Genomic DNA, 12,012 nt, shown 5'->3' on the forward strand with positions numbered 1-12,012 from the left:
ATTCAGTGATACACTGTGCTTGACCTTCTAATCGCTAAGCAAGTTCCCCAGAGTGGTGACTCTCTGGGATTCAAGGAGCCTAGGAGCAGGGACTTGAGACTATGGGTGGGCAGAGCCTCTGTACCTTCCAGATCCAGCACCACTCAGAGACCCAGACCATAAGATCCAGGGCTGGATCATGCAGGGGGCTTGCAGACCGGGGGCTAATCAGCTCAGGAGGTGTACAAGACAGGGGGCTAGACAACACAGGAGCTGACTTAGGCAGGGGGCTAGTCAACACAGGAGCTGACTTAGGCAGGGGGCTAGTCAACACAGGAGCTGACTTAGGCAGGGGGCTAGTCAACACAGGAGCTGACTTAGGCAGGGGGCTAGTCAACACAGGAGCTGACTTAGGCAGGGGGCTAGTCAACACAGGAGCTGACTTAGGCAGGGGGCTAGTCAACACAGGAGCTGACTTAGGCAGGGGGCTAGTCAACACAGGAGCTGACTTAGGCAGGGGGCTAGTCAACACAGGAGCTGACTTAGGCAGGGGGCTAGTCAACACAGGAGCTGACTTAGGCAGGGGGCTAGTCAACACAGGAGCTGACTTAGGCAGGGGGCTAGTCAACACAGGAGCTGACTTAGGCAGGGGGCTAGTCAACACAGGAGCTGACTTAGGCAGGGGGCTAGTCAACACAGGAGCTGACTTAGGCAGGGGGCTAGTCAATTTTAATTGTCATGCAAATGGAGAGCCTTTGCTTCATACCCACTTGGTCATATTCATACCTTTTCCTTTTGTTTATTCTAATGTCAATGCAGAAAAAAATAAACTGAAAGCATCTGGAGTGCATCCCACAGAGATTACAACTGAAGCTTGTTGTGATTCTAATCACCAAGTGATGACAGCAACGGGAAGCAATGGTGAGTACTAAAGTCAAAGCACACAAGTGACAGAGAGAACCTCAGGATTTCCAAGTTATGTGCAAATGCATATGAATGTAGCATGTTTGATATTAAATTCATCCTTGCGATGTGGGCAGCAGTCTGACCATGGTTTCATTGCAATCCAAAGTACCTGCCATATTGTATCATTTGTCTAGCCTCATTGTGACCTCTGCCCGGGCATTCCCAGATTTTCTGTCTTTCTGCTACTGCTTCTCCTCTGTCTTTGAAATTAGGGACTCTCTCTTTCCTTACTTTTCTTTTCTCTCTGTTAGTCTTAGTCTGACCTGTGTTCATGACTGTGCACACACACACACAGAACTATGGAGACAGAACAAAGAAACGTCGGTGTAGCTGTCGGGTAGTGTAATAGCAAGACATATTTGCACTCCACATAGGTACAGGTTACACTGAAGTATTATTGTGATGCATGTTTCCTTATCATTAAGAAATGTTTTAATGTTGTATAGCCTTTTTGGAGATACACCAACAAATAAAATTTGAGATTATGTATGGATGCATAAAACATAGGTCCCTAACTTTCAAAGAATACGTCCCTATGCAACTTTCAAAATGAATCAGTTCGATGCACGTCAATAGGCTAGCTAATTTCACATCAATTAACGTAAACAGGTTAAATGTACTTACAGATGAGCAGGCCTACTCCAGACTTCGAAGTGTGTGTTCATCGAAGTGTGTGTTCCTCATGAATAGCCTACACAATTTTACGCCCAAATCGCTGGTCTACGTGACAATGGATTGGCTCCCGCTGAAATGCATTGGGTTTAGAAATCGCTTCGCTCATAACGGTGACATGGGTTTGCACCGTACGGCAAACGGTAAAATACAAATATCTCGTGAACTATGAATTCAGAAATCTTCAAAATCAAGGATGCACAGGTTCATGACATGCGTAAGCTACATGCGAAATCTAATATTTAACGTAACTACCGTCAGGGAGATACGCCTGTCACAGACAGACATACACACAGAGATTTCTGGATTTATAGATAGATAAAGCATATGTCCGTTGACGGGGTGCGGTTGGACTTTGATCAACGATGTCATATTATTTTCAAAGTCTGTATTGAATTATCAGAATAATACGGGGCACTTTTTAAATATCATTATTTTGAGATCCGGGGCTAGAATCTCTGAGAACACTTTAATGTAAGACCCTTGGTAACCAATAACAGTTTACCATTCATTATACTCTGAAAGGTATGATGGTCCCATATGGTTTCCATTCAGACCATGTTTGATCTATAGGAAATTCACCTTGTTTCACTGCCGTATGTAGTCTGTGTTTTCTTGTTCCAGTATGTGTAAATAATAAGCCACTTAATTGTCTTGTTGCAAAAACTGACAATCGAGTTTGACCATCCGATTTTATAGGTTCTGAGCGTGACGTAGCTTGTTTGATTGTGACGTAATTTCGGTGCACAATCGGTCAGTGGGACTTGCTACGGGAAACGATAACCCATAGTGCCTACTGGAAACGGTAAAATACAAATATCTCCCGAACTATGATTTCAAAAATCTTCAAAATCAAGGATGCACAGGTTCATGACATGCGTAAGCTACATGCGAAATCTCATAACTAACGTAACTACCGTCAGGGAGATACGCCCTAGACGGACAGACTGACACACAGAGATTTCTGGATTTATAGATAGATGTACCTTTAACTGATTTAATTTAGGTTATAAGAAAGTGTAAACAGTTAACTCAAGGTTACAGTATATAACTTAACTATACTATTTAAAACCACAGTGTATTTGTTAACAGTGAATGCATTAATGTATTATAATGTATTCAACCTATGCTTTAATTTCTCTTTAAAGATCCTCTATGTGAGAGGAAAGCCAATACATTAATTGGTAAGTAGTATATTAACAGTAATCATATTGTAGAGGCATTTATCCAAAGTGTCTTACCTGTAAACATACCTTATACAACATAATTAGCAGATATAATGAGCAAACAGCAACCAAAGTACCTTTCAGAAATATAACATGAATTAATATAATTAATATAACGTTAGTTATATTACCCATGGACCTAGGATCTTGCATGTGTTAATAACCTTTCTCCTCCTCGAACTTTGATCACACAGATTACACAAAGCCTGCATTGGCCTTTACATAGCCACACACACGGAGAGAAAACTCAAAGTCAATGGCCCCCCCACTTTTCGGGATTATTTTTTATTTATTTTTTTCCAAATTTGTTTTGGTTGCACAAGTCATTCCTAAGCCATTCATTGACATTACATTGCTGCTAACCTGAAGATAGTCATAGTGGGGGGGCCATTAGAAGTGCCAGGCCCACATTTCGTATAGTATTTTGAAAGAATCAACGTTTCATTAATTAACAGGATGATCATCTCGGGGGCGTTAAGTCATGATCGCATACCCAAGAATTTGCAGCAAGTAAGATACATTCCAGCGCTTCGACAATAATCAAAGTTTCCACGCTGACTTTAAATGTTTGGCTTAATTTTCAGTACCATGGTAAGAGACCTAGTCAGTAATAACTCCGACACCTGTACAACATGAGCATGGTACGCACTTCAAACTACATGAATTGGAACACATTGACATAATAACAGGAAGGCTTACACACAAACCACACATATTATTGAAGAACACAACACACATATTCTTAGAATTTAAGCTAACCATCGCAGTGTAGTGCTCCTGCTCCCACACTGCACTGTGGTCCCACAACAACTCCGAAGACGCGGCGCGGTCGACAAGACCATAGACATAGAATATAATAGTGGCAGCAAAGACCGTAGACCTAATCATGTCTATGGCGAAGACTGCCAAACAGGGGGACCTGACTGTTCCCATATTCAGGAGAGGGAGACTGAATGCTCTCTTGAGATGGCGAGAGATTTGGACTTTAGCGAGTGCCTTACAATACAAAGGCTAGCCTATTTCGCGGTATAGATAAACATTGGACAAAAAGTAAGGAAATGTGTGTTTGGCAGATTATTTCTTTTTGTATCAATGCCTCTGGGCAATAAATATAATACCATTGGAAAGCCTGTTTTAATTTGTGCCACATAAGGAACATGTATTTGTAGGATGAGCAGCAGAACTGAATAGATGTAGGTTGCGTTCATGAAAATGTTGTCAAACTGCTTATTCTGTGAACCACCACGGCACTTACGTCACCAGGGAATTCCCAAAGTGTCACACTCACTCACAAAGTATTTACACTTAGCGCCTGGCCGCCTGCATGCGCGCGATTGATATAGCAAAAATGAAGGAGAGTGACACATGCACGTGCATTTGGCCCCCCCACCACTGAAATCATTCCGGCGCCGCTGACCATAACCATAACCATATGCTGGTTTCCCGAAATCCTGTATCCTGCAAAAACTGCACCAAAAACATAACCTCCTTGGTGGAAATAATAATAAGAATAAGAATTATACCTGTATATTTGAGAGATTAATTGTGCCGAGTGGTTGTTCGCCAATATAAGAAGAGAAAAATACTTTCAAAACTTTGAACATGAATAAAAAGCCAAAGAAATTATTGAGGTGAGTGTTATCTCTGTGTCAGAAGAAAACATGAGATTTCCAGTTTTTGCTATTTTCAGTGGACAAATTCAAATTCATCTTTAATATTGAAATATTGCTGTGTGCTCTAAAATCTTAATGTCTTAATGTCTTAACTAGACAGATTTGTAAAGGTAACACTGACATTGGGTGAAACATTATTGATGGCTTGTTTTTCACAATGCTGTGTGCTTGTGGAATCATACTAATAATAATAATACTACACAGTATTGTGTAATACATAATAATAATGTGCATTATTGAAACAGACAAACCAAAAAGTGATCAAATGCACTGGCAGAAGGGATTTAAAAATATTTAAAAAGGACTCTGTAGAATGGGGCAACATACAGTATGTTTGTTAAACTATTAAACTCAGATGTTTCCAAAAGCACTGCATATTTAACATTAAAACTCTTTGCTTTCACAGTGCCTTCATCTCCGGCTGACCTGAGGTTGGTGCTGGTGGGGAAGACTGGATCAGGGAAGAGTGCAGCAGGAAACAACATCCTGGGAAGTGAAGGTTTTGAATCCAAGATGTCACCTGATTCTGTGACAAAAGAGTGTTGGATAGATCAGGTCATGTCAGGGGAAAAGACCATCTCAGTTACTGACACACCGGGTGTGTATGAAACAGATTGCACGGATAAGGATTTGAGGTGTGAGTTGAAAATGTTTATGAATCTGACAGTTCCTGGACCCCATGTGTTCCTGTTAGTGATCAGTGTTGTGGGTAGACAAAACAGGGAAGAGAAGAATGCAGTGCAGTGGACCTGTGAACATTTTGGGAAGGAAGCTTTACAGTACGCAATTGTACTCTTCACTTACACGGATCAGCTCAAAGATATGACCTTAGACCAATATGTTGATGAAAGTGACGATCTAAAGGAGCTCATTAGGGACTGTGGAGGCAGATTTCATGGATTTAACAATAATGATAGAAATTCAAATCAGGTCAAAGAACTGCTGCAGAAAATTGAAGACATGGTGGAGAGCAACAGAGTGAGGGAAGGAGAGTACTATACGAATGACATATACAAGAGAGCCCAGAAAAAGATTGAAGTTGCCAGGACACTAAAGAAGGTTAAGGAAGTAGCTCTGGGTGTGGCTTCAGGTGCAGGAGTGGTAACAGCAGCAGCTGGAGGAGTTATGCTTGGAGTCACAAATCTCCTGATCCTCCCAGCAGTGTTGATTGGAGGAGGGGCCTTAGCAGCAGTGGGAGGTGGTGTCGCGCTCCTTGCAAAAAAAAAGTAGCTCTTGGACTAGCGTCAGGTGCAGGAGTGGTAACAGCAGCAGCTGGAGGAGTTGTGCTCGGAGTCACAAATCTCCTGGTCCTCCCAGCAGAAAAAAAAAATCATAAAATCAAGAACATTAACATCTGAGAGAGAACTTGTAATATCTATGTATAATTCTTTCAAGAAACTGTTTTCAAGAAACTGATTTCATGAAACTGTTTTCAAGAAACTGTTTATGCATTTTATGTGTGTTTTTTTTGTTTGCTTTCCATGAAAGGTGAAAGGTTCTAGGCATGACTGGGTATGCAAAATTGGGTTTCATACTTCCATACATGAAAAAATAAATAAAAAAAATAGAATGCTCTGAATTAAGCATCCTCTATAAATACATATAGTGTATAGGAAAATATTTTGTGTGTTTTTGTTATTTTGTACATAAAAACCAACACAGCCTTGCACTTGTTTTGTTAAATCCTTGTCTTATATTACTAGGCACATGTTCACTATATGGTCTGACATTGCTCCGTTTGGTACCCTAGTGGCCACTGAAAGGGACTGAATTTGAAGGGACTGGATAGTAACTCAGTCATCCTCCATCCACTAGCTAGCTGGCTGGATAGTAACTCAGTCCTCCTCCATCCACTAGCTAGCTGGCTGGATAGTAACTCAGTCCTCCTCCATCCAGTGGCGGCGCCAGAGATTTTTTTCTGGTGGTGCTATGGGGGTGCTCGGCGTTTTACTGAGGGTGCTATGAAATTAGGGTGATAGCATATGAGTCTCATTTTTCTCTACTACAACACCTCCCCACCATATCGTCACATATGTTTACACGTTTGATCTCTAACGCGTCTTTGGGGTACATAAAAAGCGCCATTCAAATCGATCGTATTATTATTATCATTAGGCTACTTCTGACGGCAGTGGCGGCGCCAGAGATTTTTTTCTGGTGGTGCTATGGGGGTGCTTGGCGTTTTACTGAGGGTGCTATGAAATTAGGGTGATAGCATATGAGTCTCATTTTTCTCTACTACTACAACACCTCCCTACCATATCGTCACATATGTTTACACGTTTGCTCTCTAACGCGTCTTTGGGGTAGGCCTACATAAAAAGCGCCATTCAAATCGATCGTATTATCATTAGGCTACTTCTGACGGACGCGCACAAAGCCGCGTTCATCTCCGACGGTCAAAATGAATGCAGCATGTTATAGATAACGTAATCCCAAATACTTCACTTACTTCAGTGTGTGGATTAAAGTTTGCGCCAGATGACTACCAGGTCACCACTACTTGTAAGGCCGCATAAGGGATAGGAACTCCTGGTTGCTATTAATGGGGCATCCTTGCCCTTCAACTCGAGGAATTTTGCAGATCAAATACCGATCCATTTTCGTGATTTTGTGAACGCTTAACTTAGAATTTACCGATCGCCAGGATTACTGTTACTTAGCCTACTACTCATTGAACAATCACGTTCACGCACGCAACGTGTCTGTGTCGTGCTACGTGAACAATCTGTTTATTTCAATCTGTTATTTTCTTTTGTGATTAAAATATTATTATCACACAATACATTTTATTAAGAGCTCAGAATGAAATTAAATAACAATAATGAATAAACCATTGTTTTCTTGGGGGTGCTATGGGGGTGCTATGGCCAATCTAGCGGGTGCTCTAGCACCCCCTAGCCCCCCCCTGGCGCCGCCACTGCCTCCATCCACTAGCTAGCTGGCTGGATAGTAGCTCAGTCCTCCTCCATCCACTAGCTAGCTGGCTGGATGGTAACTCAGTCATCCACCATCCATTAGCTAGCTGGTTGCAGTGGGCAGTCTAAAAGCCTCCTTTATTTTCTCTCCTGGCCTGGATAATGAAAATTCTTTGCTGTTTTCCATGACTGCGTACCCACAGTAGGGGCTGTGGCGGGGACAATATGACTGCATACCCACAGTAGGGGCTGTGGTGGGGACAATATGGGGACAATATGATTGCATACCCACAGTAGGGGCTGTGGTGGGGACAATATGACTGCATACCCACAGTAGGGGCTGTGGTGGGGACACTATGGGGACAATATGACTGGATACCCACAGAAGGGGCTGTGGTGGGGACAATATGACTGCATACCCACAGTAGAGGCTGTGGTGGGGACAATATGACTGCATACCCACAGTAGAGGCTGTGGTGGGGACAATATGACTGCATACCTACAGTAGGGGCAATGGTGGGGACAATATGACTGGATACCCACAGTAGGGGATGTGGTGGGGACAATATGACTGCATAACCACAGTAGGGGCTGTGGTGGGGACAATATGACTGCATACCTACAGTAGGGGCTGTGGTGGGGACAATATGACTGCATACCTACAGTAGGGGCTGTGGTGGGGACAATATGACTGCATACCTACAGTAGGGGAGATTAGGAGATATAACCCTTCATCTTCTCCAGACTCAGAGCCAGATAGCTGAAAGTGTAGAAAGACAAGAAAGGTCTTGTTTTTCAAAGTGTTTAAATAGCTAGAGTTTAAAGGGCCAAACTATGTATAATGGTCAGGAAGTTACAGAGGAATTAAGCTTATTTGAACATTGGGAGGCATACAAAGTCTTGTTCTAGTTAATACTAGTGAGATACCTAAAAAAAGACTCTCAGAAAACAATGTAACCAGAGGTCAAAGGGCTGTTATAGAACTACATGAGAATTAGAGACTGTTGTATTCTTTTTTTAACATATTCCTCATTACAGTTTTATGTGTTGAAGATGTATAGTCTATGTTGGTCTTTGTCGGTCAAACTTATGACAATGTCATATTTTATGTACAGTTTTGGGAAATGGCAACAATCATAGGCCTACTTTGTCGTAGTTTCAATGTCATTTTTTTTAAGGTAAGTGTTTGTGTGATTTTTACACCACGTCACATGTCTTCATATCGTTTGACTTTTAATGTTAGATATGTGATTTTTTTCTGATATAGATGAAGGTGGAAAAGTCCATAGTATCATGGACTGCTGACTAAGGTGCCCCCTGGTGGTCCGCGGTGGCATTGCAGGGGGTCCACGCCATGAGCCAATGTTGATCAGTTCACCATTGCATTTATTTTATTTTTATAAATTCACTTTGATATTTCAACCCATTTCCAGATTACACTGACAGACGGAATATGTGCGCAGGGCGTGGCGACGGCTGTTAGTGATTAACCCTGATAACTGCAAATATTTAAGTGTTACAATGGGGGGAGGGGGCGTGGTGGTGGTGGTTACAAACACGCATGCGCGTTCAGGCACTGTGGGCCGCAAATTCCTTTCAGTCAGAATGGTGGTCCCTGGGACAAAACCAGTTGAAAACCCCTGGACTATAGCATTAATCATTCAGCACCTGTTGAATCAGTTACAGAGTGTGCTGCTTATGTTCAGTCATAAACTCTCTCTCTCTCTATCTCCATGTTTGCGTGTTTCTGTATGTGTGTGGTTTCAGTACTCTTTTGAGAACATTGGTAAAAAAATTTAATTTTGGGTCACAATGATTACCGTGGTGCCACAGAGTCATCCTACTTGTAGGTGCATGGGGCTGCTTCAAGGTCCTGTTCAAAGGATTTCAGGTCACTTATTTTGATATGTGTAGCACAGTGATCTATAAATAAACAAACAAACAAGTAAAGAAATAAAATAAGAAATATGGACCAGAGGTGTAAAGTTTGCATACTTGAACTGGCAAAGAGGGTGTGTGTGTGTGTCACCGTGTGTGTGTGTGTGTGTGTGTGTGTGTTCTAGAATGTATCACTCTGTTTACACACTCACCTCATGGGGACCACTTCCCTCACCCCTTTCAAATGAATGTGACTATTACTAGCTAGTCAAAATGTGCTAGAATTAGTACGCTTCCAGGATACTTATCTTTAAATAACTGCTGAGGCTGAGTGTATATATCAAGTGTTTGACTATGTTTTTCCAACTAGCTAGTACAGTATCAGTCCAAGCTCTATGAAGTTGCAAAGAAACTGCAAAGCCAGAGCCATTGAGAACGTTAGCAAGGCTAGCTAATCATGTGGATGGTTAACTAGTGTTTTGCTAATTGCTAACTAGTGATTAGCTAGTTTCAATCCATGCTCTATAAAGGTGCAATGTGCAAAGCCAGAACCACTGAGAAAGTTAGCAAGGCTAACTAACAATGTGACTAGCTAACTAGCTAATTCCTTGGCTTCTTTATGGAGTGAGGGTATCGTTTTATATTTTATAGCTTCATATTGCTTTGATGTTATTAAATGAAAACAATATGTGCTCATGTCTGTACAGTGTCAGTCAAATTTGTGGATGCTAGCTAGCAAGCAACAATCGTTATTTTAGCTTGCTGTTTCTTAGGAAGCAAGCACAACTTATTTGAAGTTACAAGAAAGTTACATAGAAATGATGAATACATAGTGCAGCTGAGAGTGAGGTGCTGGAAATTTAAGTGAGTGTCCTCTGTTTCTGTGAAATATACCAAATGAAACTCTCATGACATCCCCACAGCACACCTTCAGTCAGTGCTTGAACAGACAGTGTGTGTGAACATTTTTCACAAAACCTGACCCTACAAGTAACTGTGACGTTTTGAGTGAGATGTCCCAACAAAGCCTGTTGTATTTATTATGTGTGAATGCATAAAGAAATAGGATGAGGAAGACGAAATATTTTACTAAGACATTGAATTTTCTCTTAAGACTAGTGTTTGTTGGCATACATCTCATCTTAGAGATTTTGTATGAACGAGTGGTCAATGTATACCCAACAGTTTAATATCTTACATCTGGAATATTGATGGTAGTGGATGATAGTTTAACCCTCAAAGGGATTTAGTTTATAATCAGTGCTTGAACAGAAAGTCTGTCTGAAAAATGTGGCTAACCTTGTCCCCACAAGGAAGTCTGATGTTTTGTGTGAGATGTCCCCACAAACCCTTTTTTATTCAAGGTGTGAGAATGAAGACAGAACCACCTTTTTTAATTGTAAATACTATATTAATCCAAAATGTTGATATGGTTGCTTTATGAAACCACTGTCAGATGATGAGGTAAATTCAGAAAACAATGTTGTGAGCCCTTCCTTCAAAGGTGAACTCTTTCCACATTTCTGTTTTATATGTCAGTAATAATTATCTCTTTTTGGAGATGCAGTGTATGAAATAGCCTTAAACTAGAAATGGCCAAACGTTTTAGTAGCAAATAATTTAACTTTGAATGTAGATGCTGGCATACTGATATAGGATTCAGAACTTGGGATCGGAATTTCCAGCACACACTGTTCAATCCCTTTCCTATTTAATTACAAATTAGTTTTTCTGACCACTTCAAGGTAACGCTACCCAGACAACTCCCAGTCATCAGACAGAGGTGCAGGTGGTGGAGAGGCACATGAATCAATTCAACACATTGTATTTTACCAGCAAAAAGCAACTATGCAAAGTGTTTTAAAGGCAGAACCAGAAGTTCTTAAGAACCGGAAATTGTAATGCTAAGAATGTGAAGACTATCACTGATAGGTCAGTTTTTGTTCACATTTCAGCAAAGCACCATGAGTTGTGTTACTGTTTCTTTCTTTCTGTTTTCTTTTTTGTTTGTTTGTTTACATTCACATGGCTCGCACTGCTAGATATGTTTCTAGTTTGCTCGTGAAGAAGTAAATGTGAGTTTCAATTCGTAGTCCATAGTAGTTTTATTATAGTGTTAACAACTAGTCAGCTGATGCTGGGTGGTTGATTGTGGTTAAAAAATAGAAAAGAGAGAATTTAATAAAGAGTACAAAAATCAAAGGGCTCTAACAGTGAAAAGAAGAAGGCTTTTATGGTTTGACTTACTGTGAGTCTGATATAGGTTGGAAGAAATCTAGACAATCACTACTCTTTCAATGTTTTGGAAAAAGCCTTTCACTGCTTCTCCTATACAAATTCACATATGCCAATGACATTTCTATCAAACCTAGGAATATCAATAAATCAAACATACATTTTGCTTTGTTGTGAGGATGACTACAAGCACAACACAAGGTGTTCTTTGCATCACTAGCATCCTTTGCAGGCCTTGCACTTCATTTCTACATTTATATTTCTAAATGTAAACTGCTATTGGTGTACTACTGTACTACTCTATATTTAAATTCTATATATTTTTAGGTTAAAACTTTTTCTAACAAATATTATATTCTGAGGATTAACTTGATATAGATGCATGTCATTAGTAATACACTTACTGTTGCAATGTCCCCACTAATCAAATGGGGTTGTGTGAATTATGGAAAAAGTACGTTGATG

General features: G+C 40.7%; 1 protein-coding gene across 1 annotated transcript; it reads left to right on the plus strand.

Annotated features, from left to right (window-relative positions):
* Positions 1-878: 878 nt before the first annotated feature.
* LOC308367857 (GTPase IMAP family member 2-like) lies at positions 879-5,746 on the plus strand (the record flags this gene model as incomplete). The annotated part of the gene is made up of 2 exons (XM_080841846.1): positions 879-900; positions 4,923-5,746. 2 exons carry the CDS (start codon positions 879-881, stop codon positions 5,744-5,746), a joined length of 846 nt encoding a protein of 281 aa, XP_080697972.1.
* Between the last annotated feature and the right edge of the window lie 6,266 nt (positions 5,747-12,012).

The sequence above is a fragment of the Sprattus sprattus genome, assembly GCF_963457725.1.
Source record: "Sprattus sprattus genome assembly, chromosome: 1".
Taxonomy (NCBI): Eukaryota; Metazoa; Chordata; class Actinopteri; order Clupeiformes; family Clupeidae; genus Sprattus; species Sprattus sprattus.